At 42.4% G+C, this 25,283-nt stretch overlaps 3 protein-coding genes across 18 annotated transcripts in view; 1 reads left to right on the top strand and 2 right to left on the bottom strand.

Moving 5' to 3' along the window:
• The window catches only part of S100A8 (S100 calcium binding protein A8), a 675,486-nt gene extending 663,505 nt beyond the window's left edge, over positions 1 to 11,981 (top strand). Inside the window, exon 4 of the mRNA XM_050756338.1 lies at positions 11,971 to 11,981. The gene's annotated coding sequence lies outside the window, so the exon portion shown is untranslated. The remainder of the gene's footprint in view (positions 1 to 11,970) is intronic.
• The window catches only part of S100A1 (S100 calcium binding protein A1), a 1,186,348-nt gene that overhangs the window by 896,376 nt on the left and 264,689 nt on the right, over positions 1 to 25,283 (bottom strand). Inside the window, exon 1 of one of the 16 annotated variants that reach the window (XM_050754166.1) lies at positions 20,655 to 20,658. The exons of 14 other annotated variants lie outside the window; for them this stretch is intronic. The gene's annotated coding sequence lies outside the window, so the exon portion shown is untranslated. Of the gene's footprint in view, positions 1 to 18,570; positions 18,576 to 20,654; positions 20,659 to 25,283 lie in introns of those variants that run through there. One more of the 16 variants, XM_050753972.1, reaches the window with a different exon arrangement.
• Positions 24,119 to 24,949, bottom strand: C1H1orf68 (chromosome 1 C1orf68 homolog). The gene is made up of 2 exons (XM_050755324.1): positions 24,653 to 24,949; positions 24,119 to 24,598 (listed from the first exon to the last, which is right to left on the bottom strand). The coding sequence occupies exons 1-2, from the start codon at positions 24,947 to 24,949 to the stop codon at positions 24,119 to 24,121; spliced, it is 777 nt and encodes a 258-aa protein (XP_050611281.1).

Here is a 25,283-nt window from a genome sequence, read left to right as displayed (position 1 = left end):
CTATATGAGGGAATATTAATTCGCCATGAAGAAGAATAAAATTCTGATACACGCTCCAACGTGGCTGAACCTTGAAAATGTTATGCTCAGTGAAAGAAGTCAATCACAAAAGGCCACATACTGCATGATCCCATTTATATAAAATATCCAGAGTAGGCAAATTTGTAAGATGGAAAATAGGACTTGGGGTAGTGGGGTGTGACTACTTTGGCTACAGAATTTCTTGGGGTGAGGAAAATATTCTAAAATTAGATTGTAGTGATGATAACACAGCTCTGTGAATACACTAAAAACATTGAGTTGTATACTTTAAATAAACGGATATGTGAATTATCTCAATAAAGATTATATATGTGTGTATACATATGTGCATATACATATATGTTGTATGCATAAGTACATATATATATCCACACACATATATATACACACATGTCTGTGGGAATATATCTGTAAATCTTGGTGAAACCTAAATTACATTTATGAACCATAGAATCACAAACTCCTTGAGATCCAACCTCTCTGCCATACATAATTCCCTCTAAAAGATGGAATCAGTCTCTGTTTGAACCTCAGTTAGCCATCTTTCCCAAGCGTGCTGGGGATACTAATCACCTACATTGACGTGTTCACAAGATGTCAACCCATAATCCGGGAAAACAGTATATTTTCTTTGGTGATTACTACATTTTAAAGGTCTTCCCTGTTAATAGTCATTATCTCACACACTCTACTTGGAACAGAAAAGATCTTAGTTTATGAAGTGGAGCTTATTCAGTCTAGTTCACTCAACACATATTTACAGATCACCTACCAGGTTCCTCACATTGGATTAAGAATAGTCACCATCATTTATTCCACAAGCACTCCCTGAGCATGTATTCACAGCATCTTCCCACAGGGACCTTACAGTCTAATAAGGAAAGCACAAAGATACACAGACAAGGTACTACCTTCCAAAGATTTTACCATCTGCTCTGGAGAAACAGCCACGCATGTCAAGCAGTGAGTGAGAGGATGGTCTGTGAATCTCCAGTTATGAAGTTGGGTAGCCCACAGCATAAAACGGCCAATGTGTGGGGTAGGATTTCCAGATTTAGCAAATAAAAACACAAGATTCAGATAAATTTGAATTTTAGGTAGACTACAAAATTTTTTAGTGTATATGTGTCCATGGGATATGAAGAGTTAAGAGAGATATTTCAATACTAGTAATGATGAAAGGATGATGGTGATAATACTAAGGATACTGATTCAATCATTCATTCATTCATGCAAGTATTCACTCAGCAAATATTTATTAAGCATTTACTATGTAAGAAGCACCGTGCTATGCCCTGTGGAGACAGTGGTAAGATATGCAAACTATTAAATACAATTCCAGTGCTGAATGAGCTTTTGGTCAGCAGGACAAACCCAAGGGTCACAGAGACAAATAGCCAATGCTAACCTTGATTACTGTTTGGCAGGAGAAGTCCACAGAGGAGCAAAAGCTCCCTAGTGCTGGGTGCACAGAACAGGGGAGAGCTAACTGGGCCAGGGAGGGCTTTCCTGAATGAGCGGCTATAGGGCTGGGATCTGAAGGAAAAGTAGGAGCAAAGGAGTGGGAAGAGCATGCTAGAAAGGGAACTCCATGTGCAAGAGGAGTGTGTGTGGGGCAGGAGGGATCATGGCATCTTCACAGAACTGAAAGCAGCCAGTGTGGTGACAGCAGGAGAAGGGGCCAGTTGGTGCCTGGTTTTAAGAACCAGGTCTATGTCCTTAGACTGATAGCAACTGTTTTAGGTGGAGTTGTGATAGGACCAGTCTCCGGCTGCCCTGTGAGGGATGGTGTTGGGAAGTTGAGCAGAAGCAGAGAGACAGGGATGGACACTATTTGTTTCAACACAGGAAATGAATCACTGACCCTATACTAGCACTAGGCACCATCAGACATAATACTCTCTTGTTTGAATCTCAAGAAGCAAAAACCGCAGTTAGGAGGCTGAGTGTCCCAAAGAAACAGCAAGGTCTCCAAATCAGACACATCTGCACTTATTCTGTTGCTTCCCTCCAGCCAACCGTGTGTCACACCAAGTCACGTGCTCTCTCTGAGCCTTTTTAGTTTCATCATACATACAGTGTAAACAATAGCTGCCTCATAGGTGGTTGTAAAGGCTAAAGAAAAGATATGTGAAGAGTCAAGCCATGAATAAGCCCTCAATAAAGGTAATTATCATTATTGCCATTATATTATTATTATTGCTTAATTATAGCCATTTTTGTTACATCATGATGCCACCTAGTGGAAAAATACTCATTTCTGAAACAGCTTACAATGAGCCAGAATTATTTGGAGTATGAAATCACATAGGCTGATTATGTGACATGAGGTGTGATGGAAAGGGAAACAGACTGGAGCTTCGGGCTAAGGTCCCAGTGGGCACTCCACATGTCTGTCTTCATCTTTCAATTCTGTTTGTTTTGTTTTTCTTGTTTATTTATCAAAGAATGCTATAAAAATAAAGCGGAATAAATACTACGATTTTCTCTAAATTAAAATGTCAACATAAGCATAGGAGTGTCTTCCCCTTGACAAATGCGGCATTTCTATTCCCTAACCCTGGGACTGGCAGAAGGGAAGCAAGTACTATTTCCAGATTACATGATGAGGTCACTCTGAGGTTGTCTGGACAAAGCAGTGTGTTTTCTGGGATGTCTGGAGACTGAGTTGGGCCATGTTTCCTGGAAAACACTAATCAGCTTGGAGGAGCAGGGTTACTGGGGAGGCAGTATGTGTGTGTGAGGATCAAGAACAAGGAGCAGGTGGTACTGGAAGAAGAAATTTTATGTGATTTAGGATCTGATGTTCCACAGAGGGGTTTTGCATGGGCATGAGGTTAGGAGCTCAGGGAGTGTGTACAGAACACAAGGTTGAGTCCTCTGAGAAGAGTTTGTCTTAGCATCTCTAACATCACAAGGGAAGAAAGAATGTGAGGGGAGGAAAACTCAGAAAGGGAGGTCCATGTTTAGTTGGGTCCTCCCATCACTGCTCCTCTGCAGAAAGGGCCCAGGTCAGCAGCAGCCCCTAGAGCTGTGGCAGCAGCCGGATCCCTTAGTGGGCTCACACTCACAGCAGTCAGGGTTCTAGGTCTGGTGTCAGCGGAACAGACGGCCTGTGGTGGCTCAGTCGGCAGCCACCAATCAGAGCTGTAGCAGTCCCCAGAGCTGGGGCCACAGCAGCCCCTGGAGCTGACACTGCAGCAGAAAAAGACTAGAGGGACACATGGGGCAGGGCACTGGGGTGCCTCACTTAGAAGTGAAACATTTGGAGGGCACTGGAAAAGGGGCTGGCACTGCTGCTGTTTTTAATGGCAAGACATGTTGGGAAAGATTCAGTCAACCTGAAATTAAAATAAAAAAGAAATCAGTGCACAATATCAAGGACTATTTTGTTTTCTCCTGGATTTCATAGAAACCTACCACCTACAAAAAGCTGGTTCGTGAACTAACTTCTACAAAGGAATTTGGAAACCGATTTGGAGGAAAGTAAGTCTAATAAATACTCTCCCTGACTTCAGTCCACTTTGCCTCTGCTGAAGTATTCTGGCCTTCTCCCTCCATGCCCTTCAAAGTCAGCCCTACATAAGCCTTCTTATCTCCAAGGGAAACAAGGTAGTTTAGTCATTTTCTGACTCCTAATCTCAGGGATTTCTGGTGGGAGGATGACATTTCCAAGAACATTCATTTTTTCAGGTAAATAAATTGGAAGACAGTACTACTAAAAACCACAATGCCTGTAGGTTTCAGCATCCTTCCGCTTCTCCCTGGCCCCCAGTGATGCCTTCCTCTTTGCCTGCCTTCTTCTGTTCCTCTTTTCATACGGTCCTATTACCCCTGGAGCTGTCTTTGCCAGGCACTCACATGGCTCAGTGGAGGATGCAGGAGCTGTCAGTAATAGTTGACAAGGCTGAGGACTGAGAAGCCCTGCACTGGAGCCCTTCTGTCCTGGGCCTGGTGTCTCCCTGGGAGTGAGGCACAGCCGGTGTGTGCAGAACAGTCACTTTCACAACCTGGGAGCAGGATGACTCTTGTCACACTCCTAGCCCTGAGGCTCCAGGATCTCCCCGGACAGAGGCCAAGAAGAATCTCAGGAACCAGAGATGACCCAGGTGTCTGCTCCACAGGCCTGCTGCGAGCCAGCCATTCCACCTTCATGCATTCACTCATCCATTAATTCTGTAAATATGTATTATCTGTCTTGGGCTTTGGTTTTGTAAGATGCTCTTGTCATAAATATGAGCCAAGTTGCCTTGAGGACATAAACGTAAACAACGCACCATGAAACATTCTATTACGTGCTGTAAGAGGGCACCATGACCGAGCGATGGGCTCCTAAAAACTTTTACACCAGGACAATGTCACGTCCATTTGTATATCTTTCTGCTCTTCCACATGGATAACATGTTGAAGGCAGAATCTATACTAGACTTTATTCATCTTCATGTCCCTAGGAATACCATAAACAGAGAGGGCAGCCTTGAAGAATAAATGAGTTAAAGATTGACTGACTGAATAAAAGAACAAATGATTGGCTGCTTTATAGACACATGGGCAGAGGATGTGTCTTAGGATAACATTCTTTGGGCTTCAGAAGTGCCCTGAAGAATGGAACACATTAGGTTAAATGAGACATGACCCTTGGATGTGATTATCTGTCAATGCCTCCATAATACCCCATTAACTGTTCATATTCCATTAACAGTCCTACAGGGATACCATTCAGATGGAACATGAGGATGTACAAGCAGGTCAAGAAAGGCAGTGAAGCTCAGGTCACCAATGAGGGAAGAAAATCCAAGGGGCAGTGAAGTGGGGGGTAGGAGACAGCCTAAGGCATTATAGGGTCATGGTGGAGTCAGTGCTATGAGAAGCTGTGGGGGTGAAGAGGGGGAAATAACAAATTCTGCCATTTGGTCACAGGAGGGTTCATTGGACTTTGCTTTAAGGGAGGGTACAAGGGTAGAGAATACTCCGATATGTGAAAATCCATATTCTTGCCTTATTGATACATCTGAAACTAGAGACAAAATGACTTAATTTGGCAGATAGTTAATTTGTTCCACCTTGGCAGAGGCAATCTACTAAGTATTCAATATACAAGGATAATTATTCCTTTCCTGAAGGATTCACAGGCCAGTGTGGAAGACAGAGAAATACACAGATAATTTCTGTTAGATAAGTCCTGAGAGCCACTGGAGTGTAGAGGGCGCGTAACTCTGCCTAGAGCCTGAAATAGGGACCTGGCTGATGCCAGGAGCAAGGAGGAGGGCACCACAGTCATTAGGACCAAAGAGGTTCTGGGACCCCAGGCTTTCATAGTTGGACGGCAGGTGAGGAAAGAGTATGAACACTGCATAGAATGGTCAGCGTTAGCCAAAGAGAAGGCAAATATTAAGAATAAGTGGTGCATTGTTATTAAAGATAGAGAAAACTCTATGAAGCAGATGATCCCCATTGTCAAATGTCCCAGTGGGCCCACTCCATTTGGCTGTTTGGACATTAATTGTGACCTCAGAGCATCTGATTTCAGAGAATTAAAGCAAACGTCATGATTTAATCTTTCTACCAATGAATGGGCTTAAGTGATACATAATCAAGAGTTAGAAGACAACTTTATAAGGACTTAGAAAGGACAAATATGAGAAAACCACCCCTGAGAATTAAGAAAACAGAAAACTATTAGGACATAAAGCAGTATTCAATTGAGGGTCAAAAACATGGAACTTACTGAAAGAATTTCAGATATTTACAAAGGAAGTGAATAATAGGGTTGGACCAGTTAAGGGAGGTTTGCTCAAAGGATCAAGGTCACTGATGGGAGTGGCCATGATCATGGTGATGATGTTCTTGTTAGTGATGAAGGTAAGTTTAACCATGTGGTGATGGCAAAAGAGCTTCACTGCATGAAATAAATGGATTCCTGAGGGCTTTGTGTTACAATGATGGCTGTGGTATTATTAAAAAAATGTGTGTTTGGCCTTTGTCCCTAGTTCCTGACGCACAGCTCCTAAAACCCTTGGCAGTGAAACCTTTTTTGTTTCTCATAACAAGCCTCTTTAGGCCACACCTGAGTTTATGCTAATGGACAGCTTGTGAAGGACCCCCTAGATAGCTTCAAGATTGAAGGCTGGTCACCAGAAAGGCCAAACACATGACTAGAGAGTAGGAACTTTCAACCTCACCAATAGCTGGTGATTTACTCAATCATGCCTACATATGGAACCTCCATGGACACCCCTGAAGGACAGGTTCCATAAGCTTCTGGCTGCCAACCTAGAACATACTCATTTTCTGGAAGAATGGTGTGGCCAGAGAGGACTTAGAAGCTCTGTGCCTCATATCCATACATACATTGCTTTATGCGTCTCTTCCATTTGACTGCTACTGAGGTTCATTTGTTTTATAATAAACCAGTAATCATAGATAAAGCACTTTTCTGAGTTCTATGAGTCAGTCTAGCAAATTATTGAGCCTGAGGAGGGGGTCATGGGAACCTCTGAGTTTGTAGTCATTTGGAAACCCATCTGCAGCTGGCATCTGAAGTGGGGGCACTCTTGTGAGACTAACTCCTTAACTTGGGATGTCTATGCTAGCTCTGGGAGTTAGCGTCAGAATTGATTTGAATTGTTGGACACTCAGTTGGTGTTGAAGAAGGCAGAATTAGTGCAGAAAACAAACATGCATTTGATGTTGAAAGAAAACCACCCAGCTATCCTAAACTCATTTCATCCTCACAACAGCCCTATGGTTAAAGCAACTATTTTAATCCTCTTTTTACAAAGTCTATACTAAAGCGCAGAGAAGTTAATAACTTACTTCAAGGTCACACAATGATAATTTTATTGAGATAATATATAGATTTCTAATTCATTTGTATCACCAACGAAAAATCATTCTCAATGACATCATAAAACACTTAAAATGACCTGTGTAAGTAAAAATAATTATTCATTTATATAAAAATATTCTTAGGCAGTGGTCTGAGTGTCATTTGGTTTAGTGAAATTTCAGCCTCTTCCTCTAGAGAGGAATTCAGGAAACCTAAGGAGAAATTTCATAAGCCATTAGCACAAATGTCAGGCAGATATGTATGTTGTAGACAATGAATTTCATTGAATCCTCACTCCCAAACAAGTTATTTTGTGAAGATGATCCATAAATTGAATTTGGAAACTGATATGAAATGAAATTGAGTGCAAGAAAAGCTTTTTGTCTTGTGTTTCTTTCTCTTTTTTTTTCCCAGTGAAAAATGCTAACCATCTTTCCACATGAGCTCCAAAATCAACCCCATAGAAGTCTTCCTAACTTGGAAACACGGTTGGCCATATGTTTGTAAACAATCCCTTAATGATATAATCATTCTTCTGCAAGTCAGATGGGTGTCTCTGAGAACATTTATTGGAAGGGGATTATAAGGAAAGAGATTGGAGATATAAACCTGAGCCCCTCAATTCCTGTGACTACTCTTGCTTTGTTCCTTCTCCTCTTCCTCTACCCCACTGCTCATGATGCATTTCTTCTTGTTACTCTCCTTCCCTAAGTTAGACATTCACAGCTCCATGGTCTGCTTCTGACACATATTTAGCAAACTAAGAGAAGTGGAGGGAGGTTGTCACTAACAAGGATACATAAAAACAAGCCCAGACCTAGGTCAACTGCAGGTTGAAGAATTCTCACACTTGTCCCTCCAAACCCACGTGACTTCTTCCTCTCTCCCTGCCTTTTTCTACCCTCTCTCCATGCAGTCCCGTCTGGCACCCACGAATCACCATACAGAGCCTTCTTTGAAAACCACTGACCTGGTTAGTGGAGGAGCAAGGGCTGTCACTAACAAGGCTAAGGACTGAGGAGCTTGGCACTGGAGGCCTTTTATCCTGGACTGATGTCTCCCTGGGAGTGAGGCACATCCTGTGTGTGCAAAACAATCACTTTCATTGCCTTAGGATGAGCTCTTCTCACACTCCCAGCCCCAGGGCTCCAGGATTTCCCTGGACAGGAGCCAAGAGGAATCCCACAAGCTAGAGACTACTCCATACATGCTCCATAGATCTGCTGCAAGCCAGCCATTCCACCTTCATACAGTCACTCATTCATTATTCCAATAAATATGTATAGTCTATCTTGGGACCATAATTTTGCCAGATATCAATGACACAGATGATGTAGATTGCTCTGAGGACGTTATGGTACCAGAGTACAAATGTATAAACAATGATTTGTAAGTTTTTGTACCATGTGATTTTGAACTCTTGTTCAGGTCTCATACAGCATTTCCCCAAGGTGGTTTTACAGTCTTTGTACTTGTCTGTCCAATCTACGAACAGTGTGAAAGTATGGCATGTTTTGTTAGCCTCCATATTCCATATGCTTTTACAGTATCTGGCACAATAAACATAGGAAAAAGATTAAATATCAGGAAAGACGAAGGCAGATGTTTAGAAAGCACTGAGGCAGATACTCAGGTCATAATGGTGCAGCCTCTTGGATTTTACAATCCCTTGTATGAAGATAGATTCCCAGGAAGGTATAGTGTTATTTCACTAACACAGAATACTAATTCCTGAGAAATAAGTTATTTCAGAGCATAACTCTGTGGAAATGAGACCAGGTTGGCAGAAGGTGGACCTAGAGGAATCCACGTGAGCATGGAAGTAAAGGCTTTGGGGAGCCTGATGGCCCCTAGAGGGCAGTGGGCACATGCAGGGCTGGTATTGCCATCAGAGAAGGCAGGGGGCTTGAAATGTGCATGAGTTAGAATAGAGACAGATATTATGTTGAACTCGGAAGTTCTAACAGACTTTTTATTTGAGAGTTGAAGGTAGGGGCTGAAAGTGCTTGAGAATTAGAATAATTGCATTATTGAGCATGTGCATAGGTAGATACTTTTAGAGAAGGAAAATAAAATAAGACATAAGTGGATTTAAGTTGACATTGATTCACACCTACTAGTTAGTAAACACATCGTTAAATTGCTGTGAATAAGGAGTTAGCACTAACTGAAGGAGCTCCTATTGTAGTTAAGGCGCTTTTTTTTTTTTTTTTTTTTTTTTTTTTCAGAGAACAGAACAGAGCGATCCTGTGATAGGGTTTTGCCAGGGCTCAATACAATAGGCAGATAGAGGAGAATGTCACCTAAGGCAAACCGGATTGCCTCTTTGGTAATTAAATAACCACCGAACACATGCAAGTGGAGAAGGTTACCAAAAAAGAGTATGCATGCTGAGAGAAAAAAAAAAAGACAAAATGAGAGGGAGAACCAGGCACAGAACCTTAAGGGAATTCCAACTGTTAGTGGGTAGGCAAAGGAGATGTAAAAATTAAGGAGTCTAAGAAAGTTGAGGCACATAGCTGGAAAAATAAAGAGAAAATAATGGCATTTTGAAAAACAATGGGAAAAGAAATTTCAATAAAGGACATTATCTCACATTATCAACTGCTAGGGAGACAGAATCCATAGCGACACTGGAAACAGTAGTTTCACAGTGAGGGCTAAAACTGCCTTAAAATAATTTTGGAAAGAAACAGGAGAGACAAGCAGAGATCACTATTTCAAAGAGTTTAAGAGATAGATGAACAATGAATTTTTTAAAGATGGAGAAATCACAATTTCTATACGTAGAAGTAAGGTTACAATGGCAAATTGTCCATGTGATGTGTGATGTTGATTCAAAGAACTACAGCAGTTCAGAGAGATTGATTTTTAAGAAAAATCCTTGAATTTTTAAATAAAAAGCTCTAATTTTAAGGGCAGGGGGTTTTAAAGAAAGAGCTACTTAAAAGCCAATGACAACTGATGAAAGTGATGATGATACTGACCCTAATTATACCTCTGGTCAAGAGAAGCTTGAGCTGACATTAGAGACACAGGAGGTTGAAAGAAAAGAGGGATCAGGGCACAGTGACTCATGCCTGTAATCCCAGCACTTTAGGAGGCCAAGGCAGGCGGATCATGAGGTCAGGAGTTCAAGACCAGACTGGCCAACATGGTGAAACCCCGTCTCTACTAAAAATACAAAAATTAGCTGGGTGTGGTGGCGGGTGCCTGTAATCCCAGCTACTGGGGAGGAAGAGGCAGGAGAATGGCTTGAACCCAGGAGGCAGAGGTTGCAGTGAGCCGAGATCGTGCCATTGCACTCCAGCCTGGGTGACAGAGCAAGACTCTGTCTCAAAAAAAAAAAAAAAAAAGACAGAGAGAAAAAAGAAAATAGGGAGGTGACTAAAACAAGTGGGAGGTATTTCAGAGTATTAATTTAAAAGGATAGTTTTGGGGTCAGTGAGACAGTGAGACTTAAGTTGACATTCCTGCTTCTTGAGAAAGTTGTGCAAACTTAAGCAAGTTATAGTTAGGGTACAGTTTCATTGTCTTCAAAACAGTGATCATAGTTCTGCTCATCTGTAAGCATGAAGTGAAATATTACCTATCAAGCACTGAGTACAGGACCATGTAGGTAGCTAGAACTCAAAAGGTGGTACCAAATTCTACGTCTACTATTCTTACTACTCTACTGATTATTATTGTTTCACCTGCTTTGGTATTTTAATAGGCATCATTCTGCCTAGTAAGGCTCCTTTGTCACAAAGAAATGATATTACCTGATATAATTAGAACTGTTGATTTTGTTCTGTTTTTCTTGTTGAACTCAACTAAGGCCATATGTGAATATTTATGAAGGTACATATGGCAAAAAAAAAAAAAAATGAGGGTTAGGTGTGTCTCATTTTATGTCACCTATTAAACATATTTAATGTGCAAAGTATTGCAGCAGGTAATATGGAAGATTCAGAGAGACTTGGAAACCACACTTATCTTCAAAGATGTACTTATAAAGTTTACCATCTAGAAGACCAAACAGACAAGTACTTCACCATTCTCTACAAAATCAAGGTGTGACTGGAGACACAATCTTAGCAATGAAAATAAGCAGGTGAATGTAGAGATGTAGAAATCTACACTGATAGCTACAATGTGCAAGAATGAGACACAGAGAGGTGGAAAATAAGAGGATTCTGGCAGGAAAAACGTCTCCATAACTGGAGGAATAATAATTTGAGAACAATGAAGAAGAGATTGTTGTACAAGGTAATTCAGAAAGAGATATACATCTCCTTGCACTTAACATAGAACTAAAAGACCACACATTACTCTCTAATTGAATCAATGATTCTAAATGTTGCAGAATTTCAGAGAATAAAGTTTTTCTTATGGGCTGAAAAAATTAAAAGTTGTTTTTAGCAGAATTATAACTACTGAATATTACAATAAGATTGACACCAGTGGTGGTTGCATGATCTTAATTCAGTGGACACAACCATTGACAATGACTGAGTCAAATAAATATATTATAACCTGAGTATTCCCCTTTATTTCTTATAATACTAAGAACTACCTTCTTCCTAAACTATGTATTTGCCAACCTCACAGTTAAAAGTAGAATAGTTTACCTAAAAGAGTGATTTTAAAAGTCAACTATGATAAAAAAACATTCTAGTTATAATAAATGAATTTGGTTTTCTTTTACATACTGAGGTCCAATTTACTCTTCTTAAGATTTTGAGCTCATGCCTGTAATCTCAGCACTTTGGGAGGCAGAGGCAGGCAGATCACCTGAGGTCAAGGGTTCGAGACCAGGCTGACCAACATGGAGAAACCCCGTCTCGACTAAAAATACAAAATTAGCCGGGCGTGGTGGCTCATGCCTGTAATCCCAGCTACTCGGGAGGCTGAGTCAGGAGAATCGCTTGAACCCAGGAGACGGAGGTCCAGTGAACCAAGATCGTGCCATTGCACTCAAGCCTTCCAGCCTGGGTGACAACAGTGAAACTCCGTTATAAAAAAAGAAAAAGATTTTGAGTATGTCTTAAAGAAGGATTGAGAATTCTTCTCCTCACCTCACCTTAAACAATGAAGAAGGCTTGACTCTTTTCAAGATACCTGCAGGCATATGGATTTGTATTAAGGCATGGACATAAGGACTCAGGGGAATGAGGGAAGGGCACAGGGCAACATTTTTACTTTGTCCTTGTTCCAGAGGAAGATAGTGGTTTGCTCTTACTGAGGGGACATGGTCAGATATTTCCACCTAGAAATAAAGAATACAGATTCCTTTTCCACAGATCTCTTCATTCATGGCCAGACACTTTCCAGGAAATATGCAACACTTTCTGACCTGCTAGGGTAGGCAGCAAGTCTAAGAATTGACTTCTAATAGGAAAGAACGCAGCTCTATTCATACCTGCTTTACAGAGAAGCTGGGTCTGAGAGAGACGTGAATAGAGAGATAAATAGGTTGAGGGCAAAGGTAGGTACTCAGTTACTTCTAAGCTCTTCTCCAATTCTGTATTCACATTGGACGACTAGATTGAATGGGCTCTTAGCATTTTGTTCCAAAGGCCTGACCCACTCTCTTCCTCAGTTTTAGGCAGTAATAGTTAAGGATAGTATCTGTGGAATATCTACTGTGCACTAGAGCCTCTGTCATCATTTTATGTTACACATCTCATCTAGTCTCTACAGAAGCTTATATACTAAATAGTGATAATAATTATAATCAGCTTTGTTTGCTTGTTTGTTTGTTTGTTTGCTGAGATGGGGGGTCTCATTCTGTTGCTCAGGCTGGAGTGCAGTGGCATAATTATAGCTTGTTGCAACCCCTGACTCCTGAACTCAAGAAGTCCTCCTGTATCAGCCTCCCAAGTAGCTGGGACAACAGGTGTGTGTCACCATGCCCAGCTAATTTTTGTATATTTTGTAGAGATGGGATCTCACTATAATGCCCAGGCTGATCTCGAACTCCTGGGCTCAAGTGATCCTCGAATCTCAGCATCCCAAAGTGCTAGGATTACAGGCATAAACCACTGCATCCAGTCTATTATTTGGATTGGGGACACGTGAAGACTGAGGCAAAAAGAGGTTAAGTAACTTGCCCAAAGTTTGAGAGTTATTAGTGGCCTAGTGATTTAAACCCTGGCATGCTAACTCCAAAACCATAAAACAACATTATCACCCTAATTCTTTTCTGGCAGTTTTTCTTCTTAGTTCATTTTCTGCTACTATAACTGAGTATCTCAGACTTTGTAATTTATAAAGAACAGAAGTTTATTTGGCTCATACTTTTGGAGGCTGGGAAGTCCAAGAGCACAGCATCACATCTGACAAGGGTCATCCCATGGTGGAAGATGGAAGGCAGAAGAGAGCACATGAGACAGAGTCACCAGGGGCTGGACCAACTTGATTTTTATTTCGAGACAGGGTCTTGCTCTGTCACCCAGGCTGGAGTGCAGTGGCACAATCACAGCTCACTGCAGCCCTAATACCCTGGACTCAAGTGATCCTCCTGCCTCAGTCTCCCAAGTAGCTGGGATCACAGGTGTGCATCACCACACCTGGCTAATATTTTTAAATGTTTTGTACAGAAGAGGTTTCACTGTGTTGGCCAGACAGGTCTCAAACAATCTTCCCGCCTCGGCCTTTCAATGTGCTGGAATTACAGGCGTGAGCCACCACACCTGGCCCAGATTCACTTTATAACAACCCACTCTCGAGATAATTAACCCACTCCCATGATAACAACATAATCCATTCACGAGGGCTCTGCCATTCATGAGCCCTCATGACCCAATTTCCTCTTACTAGGCCCTACCACTCAACACTGTTGCATTAGGGATTAAGTTTCCAACACAAAAACTTTTTGGGAACACATTGAAATCACAGTGCCTTTCTTCAAAATTTGGCTTTAGGAAAGAAGGCTGATTCGCTAAACACAACTATTTTTCATAAGCAAGTACATGGGCCCTTTGTATTCTGAAGGAATGTGCAGCCATCAGAGTGCTGTAGAAATCACACACAATATACAAGGCACAAAAATCCAAGAAATTCCCATGAGAAGAGTTCCTGTGCTTCATGAAATGTAAATTAATTTCTGTCTTTCTTTCTCCAACTCCATCTTTGACTCCCAGTCTCAGATACCTTAGCAAGTTCCTCTCCCCTCACTCCCTTTCCCTGTCACACAGACTCTATTTTAATCTTCAAGTTGTGGGGTGAAGCTCACCTCACCCATAAAGCATATATATGTATATACAGACATATACTCTAGGAGAAGCACTACCCCAGGGTCCAGCAGAGCAGACGTCCTGACTGGTGATGGCCAGGGCATGGCAGGAAAAGCATGGGTATGAAACCGGAGGGCATCACCCCCACTCCGCAGAGCAGCAGGGCCACCCCAGCCAGTGCCCACTTCTAGGGTACTCCTCTCTAGTGAGCCTGGGACCCTAGGGACCTGGGGTAACAGTGAGAATCTTGATAGGTCTGCATAGTTTGAATCTTAGAATTCTGTACTTCTTTTCTGACTGCTGACTCACTTTCATTTTTGTAGTGAGTTTAATGTATGGCACTCTACAACAATACTCAGAGGCTAACGATAATGATGCACAAGTTAGACACATTGTGATATTTACTACATTTTTGAAACCTTTTTCAAGAAAGCATTATTTGAAATAATGTCCGCAATGGTTCAGATAGTCTACAAATATTAACGTCATTCAGTCCGTAAAATAACACTGCAAGGCTGATAACAATATTTGTCTTTCACAAGTGAAGAAATTAAAACTCAAAGAAGTTAAAATATCTTGTCTCAGTGCAGTAAACTAGTAGGTGGTAGAAGTAAAATTATAATTTAGAGGCATTTGACTCCAAAGCTTATGCTGTTTTCACTCTGTCTCGCTGAGAATTTAGAAGGGTAAACTTTATATATTTTATACCACAAAGGGATTGGCATTAGGATTGCTGGCATTGAAAAGATACCTGTCAGTGCCTTTTGTGGAGATGTTGATTATAATTGAGTTAAATGGTGGGAAAGCATGCCAATGTCCAACACATGTTAGATCCTCAATGGTTTTTAAGGGGAATCTATGATAAACATCAATAAATAGTCTCGTAGGTGTGTCATGAGATGGCTCCATCAAACATCCAATGGCCCAGAACTAGCCCAGGAATGTGGAACTGCATAATAATTAGAAGGGCATAGGCACTGAAAATATGTAGATTCTTTTTCTTATCTCCATGAGAAAGTAGCTCAGATCTTTAAAGATACAGTGCTTCCTGATGCCTATTTTCTTAATGATATGAAAGATGGAACTGCTGGAAATGGAAATGTTCTTTTTAAAAAATATACTCCATAATTGGTGTATATATCTAATGTAGCATTTCTGTAAAACCAGCTCTTTTGTGTGTGTGCAACTGTATATATGCATGTGTGCGTGCATTTACACACACTCACACTAGTTAGGAATAGGAATTACCAAGCAAAAACTAAAGAGAAAATGAGAGAAAATAGAAACTATGCAAGAGTAATTTGCTTTTGCTCTAAAGATAAAATCAACATAATCAGCCTTTCCTTTTGCTCACCTTACTTGATGAGGACAGAAGTCAGAGCCCAGTCCCCTGACGGTGTGTAAAATTGAATAGTAGATCACCCTGGAGTCAGCTGGACTCACTCTCAGGGGAGGCTGAGCTGGGAGAAAGCAACTGCGAAGGCTTGCCGCCGTGCTCTAGACACTCCCCGCTGTGGACTTTGTCACAGGTGGTCCTAGAAGAGGAGACCCTCTGGCCTCTGGCAGAAGCAAAAACAAATCGTCCCTGCTGGGAGACACTTGTGTCCTAGGCAAGTTGTTTTCACAAGTACATTTTCAGGTCAGTGACCCCTCGCTGTCCTCTCTGACTGAGGAGCTTCTCATCTCTTGAATGTTGTAATAGACTTTTCAGAGGTTGTCCTGACCTCCAGGAGATGTTGAGCATCTTTCCTCTCTTCCCATAATGTCTTGTTTGCTATGTTTATCATTTTGTTTTTGTTATCTGACATGCTGGTTCAGCCAGGAGACTGTGAGCTCCTCAAAGGCAGAGACCCTGCCTTCTTCATGTTGGTGTTCCCCACACCCAGCAGTGAGTTCAATACATGTTACCAAGTGAAAATATAAACCCTTCCTGAGGGTCTGGGTGAGGAGTGGTCCTGTGTGTGAACAGGCAGGTAATTTCTGAGATGTGTGGCCACACCCACCTCAACCTGGGCTTTCCAGAGCCCTCTTGGTTTATCCCCAGGACTTAAGTCCCCAATAATGGGGATGATGCCAATCATGCCTTCAGGAAGTCTGTCATGGAAGGAGCAACTTATTCTGAAGAGCTTTTGCAATATGCGAGGAGGAACATGAGGCTCCAGGGGGACCAGGAAGAGAAGGATGAGGAGAAGAGAAGGACACAGTGGAACCAAGGGGCACCAGCTGTCACAGACACAAGAATGGGATCTGTGTACAAAACTCCTGTTCTGGATTTTGTCCCACCACATACTTAGTCACCTGGATCAATTCCAACTTAACTTCTTAACTTCTCTGAACCAACTTAACTTCTCTGAACCTCCGTTTCCTCACCTGTTATAATGGAGCAGTTATAAATATTTACTGTTGCATATGGTTGCTTTTTAAATGGAACATTGGATTTTAGATTGCTGTATAATACAAAAAGAGCATGTGAAGTAGATTTTACCTGGCAGCTTTTTTGTTTGTTTCTTTGAGACGAAGTCTCACTCTGTTGCCCAGGCTGGAGTGAGTGCAGTGGCGTGATCTCAGTTCATTGCAACTTCTGCCTCCTGGGTTCAAGTGATTCTCCTTCCTCAGCCTTCCCAGTAGCTGGGACTACAGGTGCCTGCCACCACACCTGGCTAATTTTTGCATTTTTAGTTTCTGCCACGTTGGCCAGACGGGTCTCGAACTCCCGACCTCAGGTGATCCGCCCACCTCAGCCTCCAAAAGTGCTGGGATTACAGGCATGAGCCACTGCACCTGGCCTACCTTATAATTTTTAGTTATCATTACTAGTAGTATTTAAAAGGAGACCTGGAGAGAAAAGGATGCACAAAATGAAGAGAGGTTGAAGATAAAAGTCTTGTTCATTTGATAGGAAGCAGATTCTCAAATGCCGTGAAGGCACAGAAGCCTTCCCTATGTAGAATTTACATTCTAAAGTAGAGAGAAAAAACACACACTGGTTGAGAACTAAGGCTCTGAAGTAAGATTGGGTTAAAATCTGAGCAACAATTCGTGTGGTTTTAGGCGAGTTACTTAACCCTAGGAGGCTATCCTTAGCTATAAAATGAGGATAAAGCTTACATCTACCTCTTGGATTATGAATGAGAATTAATCACTCTTCCAATAAATATGTATTAACTATTTGTTATGTTATGTTATATTATGTTATGCTATGTTATGTTATGTTATGTTATGTTATGTTATGTTATGTTAATGCAAGACATTGCTCTTGGCATGAGGATACAAATAGTGAATAAGATACACAGGACCCTTGACTTCAAGGTGCTTCCATCCTAACAGGAAAGGAAAAACAATTAACAAATGAATATGTAATGTAGTATCAGGCAGTAAAACAGTCTAGGAAGAAAAATAAAACAGGGTAGGGTGAGGAATTGGACAATGTACTCTCTGAGACAGGGTGGTCAGAGGACCTGGCACTGTGACAGGCTCAATGAACAGTAGATAGTGTTTAGTTGACATTTTCCGGTCTGAGAAATCCACAGAAGCCAAGCCTAGGAGTCCTTTCTGATGCTCCCTGAGTAATTAGACTGGATTTGCACAATACAGGAAATCTCCATGGGGTAAACACTTAAACGGGGGAAAATTTATTCCTTTATTTGACAGGAATATATTGAGTGCCATCCTGTGCTTGGCTATGGGTAAATCAAAGCAAACAAGGCAGGGTGCCCAGTCTAGTAGGTTAAGACAAACAGGTCTCCCAGCAGAACGTCCATGTAAGCTGAGCACAAGCGCTGGTCATGAGGATCTCTGAGAAGATGACTCACTGCCCGCCTTTCTCAGCCCTTTGGTGCTGCACATACTACCCTGCCTCCTCTTTCTCCCCGGGTGGCCCAGCCCGCCCCAACACCCATTTGTTTCACGCAGTAGACATGCTAAATCAGGCCATACGCTGCCATCAGCTGGGTGGAGATCCTTACACAGATGACAAAGAAACATATCTGATCATGACATTTTCCCAAGCCAACTTCTGTCTGAGGACCCGGTATAGATTCCCCTTTTTTTCTCAAGCACTGGCTCCAATCCAGGAGCTATTTTTCGGGTGCCCCACTTCTTATGCTCCATTATGGGGTGCAAGTGGTGATCTCTAAAATCACTGCCCCATTTCTAGTATCTTAGGGAGATACTGTCTCTGAACTTTGAGGAAGATTCAAAGAATGGGAGCTGCAGAGTATTAGAGGTAGAAAAGGCTCTTAGTGATGGTCGCACCCAACTTCCCCATTTTACAGAAGAGGCAACTGAGGCTAAAATAGGTGAAATGGCTTATTTAATGTTACAAAAAGAATTTGTGGCAGAGCTGGTATAAAAACAGAGGTAGGAGAAGCTGGGAGACAACGGTCACTTGTAATGTCAGGTTACACATTTTCGTAACTTTGTAATGAAAACCTTCTCTCACTACATTTTGCCATAGAACTAAAAATTCCAAACCACAAACCCCCCCTTAATACTTTTCATTTAATATGATTGTGACCCTCTTAGCCTCTAAGTTGCGTTTCATATTTCCTGTCAGAGCACCTCCAACCAGGAATAGGAAAATGGCTTAACACATTATGAACCTATTATGTGGAAGGCATTATCTTAGGCAGTTTAAGACACAATCTCTCTGAGCAGAGAGACCACAAACTTGTCTGGAGTCATAGGGTCAGTAAATACACGTGTCTGACTCAAAAGTCCAGATCTTACCACAACACTGACAACACTGGCCTTCTCCCAAAACCTGCCGGCTAATTTAGACCAGTGTTCCCATTGTTCAGATAAGGAGAACATCACACGCAGAGTGACTAACACAGTGCCTGGCACACATCATAGGCCCTCGATAAATAAAGGGCAATTCTCTGTCTTTTCCTTTAGGTGTCAGGAATAAACAGATTTGAGTCATTTGTCTTATGGGTATTTACTAATATTGGCTGTACATTCACAATACATGTATAATATACATGTAAGATACAAAAGTTTAGATGTATGTGACTATGTTTTATTTAGTAATTTTGTGAAATATTACAAAGTCTCTCTGCAGGTGTTAGCCTTACTTGTCAGGATATTTGGCAGAAGTATTTTCCTGCAAGAGAAATCATCATAAAAACTATCTTACCCAGGCAAGTGGGGTTAGGATTCTACTCAGTAGACTTTTCTACTCCAGAAATATTATGGGAAAGCAGATTCATAGTAGATCCCAGGATAGCAGCATCTCAGCCTGTTCAAGGAATCTCTGTCCAGTTTCCCTGGGGTTTCGTTCCGTGTTTTGGACTTGTCATTGTCTCTAAATGATTTACTGTTAAATCTCCAATAAATATTGTAGAGGTATCAAGAGTCAGGAAGTTGGCCGGCTGTGGTGGCTCACGCCTGTAATCCCAGCATTTTGAGAGGCCAAGGGGGCGGATCAAAAGGTCAGAAGATCGAGGCCATCCTGGCTAACATGGTGAAACCCTGTATATACTAAAAATACAAAAAATTAGCTGGGCGTGGTGGCGGGCTCCTGTAGTCCCAGCTACTCTGGAGGCTGAGGCAGGAGAATGGAGTGAACCTGGAAGGCGGAGCTTGCAGTGAGTCGATGTTGTGCCACTGCACTCCAGCCTGGGCGACAGAGAGAGACTCCACCTCAAAACAAAAAACAAAAAACAAAACAAAACAAAACAACAAAAGCCAGGAAATTTGGATTATCTTACATTAGAAACAGTGCATCAAGATTACACGGCACATGTATATATATGTAACAAACCTGCACGTTGTGCACATGTACCCTAGAACTTAAAGTATTAAAAACAAGAATTTGACGTCAAAATGAGAGGCACAGGAATTGATGTTAGTAGGAGCTGAGTCACATTTGTAGGATCAGCTTTTATCAAAAAGGCCACAGACTCCTGGAACTGAGGTCCTTGTGATTTCCTGTTTGTTTTTCCTGAAATTCAAGTGTTCCATTTCTTACTTAAATCTGTGGCTACTCCATTTCCAATAAATCCTTTGTCACCTGAAACAAAAACAGAAACAAAAACAAAAAAACCAAAACAAACAAACAAAAAAACAGAATATGGTAGAACTTTTGGTTAAACAAAAAATGCCTTGAAACTGAATATTCTGAAGGCCATAACTCATCAGTTTTAAAACGAGACCCTGAAGTCCTTGTACTGGGAGGCAAAGATCACCTGATGCTGGTGCCGAAATGCACCCTACTCGTCTTATGGCCCAAGCTGCCATCTCACAGACATGAAAACCAGACCCAGAGAGGGAGTTACGCATGGCAGGGCGAGGAGAGAACCAGGTACACTAATGCTCTTGGGCAATTGTTTTAGATTCTCCTTTATATGCTCTAAAAGTATATCTATTTTTTTTTTTTCTGCAGAGAAAATTAAACTTTAAAAGGCACAAATCCCATGGCCTGTTTGCAACCTGGCAGTGGCTGCTGGGATGCCCCACACTGAGGCTGCCCTTAGCTCCCAGGCACTTCTGCCCCTTTCTGCTTCTATTCTCACTCTCTCATCACCAGCCCCTTACACTTGTTGTTCTCTGCCCCTCCCGCTCCCCGCAGCAGACCCTGCCTGTGCCCTTGCCTCTGCGTGGAAAAATCTTCCTTCACTGCTTTGTTAGTAACTCCTGCTCAACCTTGGGGTCAAGCTGCACTTGCTCAGGGAAGTCTTTTCTGATCTTCCCGACCATGTAAAATGTGCATATTACAGAGTATTTGAAACACTTTCTTTATAACTCTAGTCTTAGATGCAACTTTCATTTGTTTATTGAATTACTTGATTTTTAAAATTCTTCCTCTCTGCTGTAAACTCCAAACCAATAGAGATGGTACCCAGAATGACACAGAAGTTCAATGACTGTATATTAGATAAATGAATTATAATCTGACCAGAAAGTTGTTATAGACCCTTCACACTGGCCAGGTTACTGAGGGTTTCTCAAGCACTGGTCACAGGCTGCTCAGTGTCCTCTGCGCTGTGTAAGAGCAAGGTCATGCTGCTATGTGTTGGGGTCACTGGTAGGTGCTCTCAGAACTCACCTGGATGCCTGGAGGACCTAGACCTCAGGGCTGATGCTTCTGTTTACATTGTCTTTTCTACATATCCACCTAACACACAATCAGGGCTCCTGCGAAGGTTTGGGGTTATATAAAGCTATTTCTGCTCTAATCCATCTCCTATCTCCAAATTCAGCCTCCTAGTTCATGGTAAACAGAGACTTTATTTGTTTTTAATATGACATTAGATTTCTGGGGTCCAGATGGTGGTTACACGTGTGTGTTCAGTGAGTAATACACTTATAATCTGTATACTTTTCTAGAAGTGTGTTTCATTTCAATAGAAAATGTGAAAACATTGTTAAAAAGCATTAACAGCAACTTATATAGTAATAATAAGAGACAAACAGAGACAGAGAGAAAAACAGAAGAGAAAGAGAGAAATCAAAAAGGGCAATTTAGGGGGGTGGTTAGATAAATCTTTGAGCAACCACACTAAGAAAATATTAAAAACCAAACAACAAAAGGAAATAAGATACAACTATATGCACTAACCAAAATTTATGTTCAACATTCATGTATTAAATGAAAACAGCTAGTTATAGGGCAACATGTATTATGATCCTATATAATAAAACAGAAAAGTCTAAGATATGCAATCAATTGAGATGTACTAATGTGTAGGTTTTTGCTCCTTGACTTTTTCTTCCACTCATGCACCCTATTAAAGAAAATTATATTTTTGCCCTTTGAGCTTTATAATTGTGCTACTGAACTAGATGTGTGCTGCCTGTGCGCTGTAAGCCAGGACAGCCAACATATCTCAAATCCACCTTTCCAAAGATATGGTTTCAGAGATATTGATGGGATAGAGGAGCAAGGTAGTTCAGGGCCTGGGGAAAGGCAGTTGGAGGTGAGGAACAGTGAGGCAAGTGGCGATCTGCAAATGCACAGTCGAGCTTCATGGCTCTTCATAAGAAGCATGTTCAGAAAATGGTGGTATTAGCATAATCTGAGGGAGGAGCTTCTGACCCTCGGACATCAAAAGGTCGCCTCTCAGGCATTCTTGCAGGCCCAGTTGAAGGGCCAGTGGTTTCAGCTTGAACTAGAAAACAACCAACACCAAGTTCTTAAAAAACAACAAGGGACCATCAGCCTGGTAACTTATGTGTCAGGGATGTTCTCTAAAAGGAAGCTAGCAGATTGCTTAGCTGTGTGACTTTTAGCTACACAGGTTTTAAGATTAACTAGAAGTAAGTAACTAAAAGCAAGCAAGGCAGGTTAAGTTTGGTGAGCTTCATCAGGTTAGCTCTTGGTTTCAACTACATTCCTCCCTCTTGTACAAAGTCAGTAGAGTGACTTAGAGAGAACATTAGAACAGCTGGAGAAAAGAGGAGAGGTTTTATTCTTAGGTTAATTCCTGTGGAGCAGAGAATACTAAGATTGGGTAAGTACAGAGAGAATTAACAAGGGAGACAGAAAAACTCAAGTCATTTACATAACCAGTACCAGAATCAGGTGGGATTGAGGAGGAAAGGAGAGTAAGCAAGGAGAGAAAGAAATCAAAGAAGCCACAATGTCTGGATGTTAAGAACATTTGGGAGAGTTTAGTGAGAAGCTGATGAACAGCTATGGAATATGAAGGAATTCAAAAGGATAGAAATGGGGTTTTTAGAAGTATGCATTGGATTTTAAAGAGGATTCCCTACAATATTTTCAGTGCCGGGTTGGGCTTTGCAGATACCATTCTCTAAAGAAACCAGACCACAGGGAACTTCAGCACCCCATCCTCCTACATTGCAGGACCCAGTTGGTACAAGAGGGAAGTGTGGCCCTGGCCAAGGCAGTTCCATCCCTGAGTGGGTTTCCAGTGACTGGGCTGCAAGTTTAGGGAGTTTGGATGAAGGGATGGTGTGCTCTTTGTGGAGCTACAGGTGTTTAGACATTCAAAGGCAGCAGAGTAGTCAAGATGACCTTCTGCTAGTGTCCAGGGTTAATCCACAGAGACAGTTTAGAAACAAACACATGATTCCCTGCTCTTTTTCATTCATTCCTTTATACATTATTTATGCATCACCAAACATATTGTCTCCTATGAACCAGGGCTTGTGGGGTTGTTTTAAACACTTGTTACTCCTCTATTTTTTAATGTGTGTATTTTGGAATCTCTAGTTACAGAAGTCCACCCCAAATTCTCTAGAGCTAGCTAAGCAATGGAGAAGAAAGAGCTAACTAGGATGAGGGGCCCAGAATGGGACCCAGAAGCCCCTCACACAAGATTCACCTTCCTTTGGAGGTGGCTCACTTACTACCCGGACTGACCTGGTGTATAGCTACCCACTTCAGGGGGCTCCTAGCCTCTTCCCTCAGGCCTTCAACCTATAGTTTCAAGAGAGCAAGCCTGTCAGATGAGAAAATGTAATTCATAAAATCCTGCATGGGTTCAAGCCCTCTGCACGGTGGTGGGGACATGGTCCAGTGATACTCCTGAGTGGACACAATTTCACAATCCCTCCAACACCCAGGAAGATGAGAGTCTCTTCATGGTCAATCCCACTCTGAGACTCATCAAAGGGCAGCACAAAAACAGCCCCAACTCTCAAATCTCCATTATCAGATGCTTCTAACTTGCATGGGAAAGTTTATTCACAGCATTCTAGAAGGCATGGGGCTCCCAGGCTGGGATTTCACCAGCTCAGTCCACTTGTTCATGTTCATGAAGATCTTTCCTCTAGCTGAGAAACAAGAGTAAGAAGAGAAAGACGCAGAAGAGTGCCTGATAGAAAGCATAAATATGGACCAAACAAACAGACAGAAAATGAATTGCATTCAGAGCTTTATTCATGCCAAAGTTTGGGGATTGCGCTAACTCTGGCAGGCTGCCTTGGTAGAGAAGCAAAGCACAGAGGCGAAGTGATGAGGTTCTACCTCACTGGCAATAACAGAAAGGGGGCCAGAAGCTGGTGTGTTTTCCAGAAGGGGTAGCTGGGCAGTGCATTCCGGAGTTGAGCTGTGGTATGTTTAGCAGCAGCAGTCATCCTCATGGTCACAGCATGCAGGACCTCGGGACCTCATGGGGATGATTCCCAAACAGCAGCACCCAGAGCCACAGCACCCAGAGCTGCCACATCCACAGCTGCAGCCACAGCCCCCAGAACCACAGCATCCAGAGCTTCCCGAATTGTCACAGCAGCCAGACGATCCTGTGTTGCAGTCCTGGGGCCGCTGAATCCAGCGTCTCAGGGGACTCACGCCGAAGGTCCGGGGAGCCAGACAACAGTAGCTGGTGGAACAGGGAGCAGAGCATGGGTCAGGGGCACAGTACTGGGAGGTTGAGCCACTTGCAGGAGCTTGAACGTAATAGCTCTGGCAAGGAGAAGCACCCTGGACACAGCACGTCTGGGTCTGGCAGGGAGCTGGACTTTTAATGTAGGTCGTCTGGCAGGGAGCTGGGCACTTCACGTAGGTTTGGCAGGGAGTTGGGCATTTCACATAGGTCGTCTGGCAGGGAGCTGGGCACTTCACATAGGTTTGGCAGGGAGCTGGGTATTTCACATAGGTCGTCTGGCAGGGAGCTGGGCACTTCACGTAAGTTTGGCAGGGAGTTGGGTATTTCACATAGGTCGTCTGGCAGGGAGCTGGGCACTTCACGTAGGTTTGAGTCTGGCATGGAACTTGGTACTTCACATAGGTTTGAGTGGGGCATGGAGCAGGGCCCGTCACACAGACAGTTTTGGTCTGGCATGGAACTGGGCATTTCACAGAGGCACCATTGGTACCCTGTCCAGCCCCTAGTCCCGAGCCTTTCACACAAGATGGAGGGAACTGTGGCTGCTTCTGCTGGTCACACATTGTTCTGTGGCTTTGCAAAATCTGTAAAGAAAGGTTTCATTAGAACTATATAACTATGAAGGTTTCTAGGGGAAACCTTCAACATCCCCTTTGAATACAGTGATTTGCAAGCAGGGCTTTCTTGAGAAGGATGCAGACATCCAGAGGCTGTATACTTGGCAGGAGGTAGATTCAGAGCCAGGGACTCTCAGCTCTGCTCCTGTGCCTGTACCTGGCTATGTGGCTTGGTACAAGTCACCGCTCATCTCTGGGCCTCAGTCTCTATATTGGGAAATGGAGGCTTGAAATGGTGCTGCCTGTGTTTCTACCCAACTCTCCAAGCCTCCCCTCATCT

The sequence above is a fragment of the Macaca thibetana genome, chromosome 1, assembly GCF_024542745.1.
Source record: "Macaca thibetana thibetana isolate TM-01 chromosome 1, ASM2454274v1, whole genome shotgun sequence".
Classification (NCBI taxonomy): Eukaryota; Metazoa; Chordata; class Mammalia; order Primates; family Cercopithecidae; genus Macaca; species Macaca thibetana.
This window is presented reverse-complemented; position numbering and strand designations above follow the sequence as displayed.

Coding starts and splice junctions, on each gene's coding strand:
- C1H1orf68 (XM_050755324.1), bottom strand. CDS start 24,949: ATGTGTGACCAGCAGAAGCAGCCACAGTTCCCTCCATCTTGTGTGAAA. Junction 24,599..24,652: donor CTCCCTGCCAGACGACCTAT/GTGAAATACCCA, acceptor GCTCCCTGCCAG/ACGACCTATGTGAAATGCCC.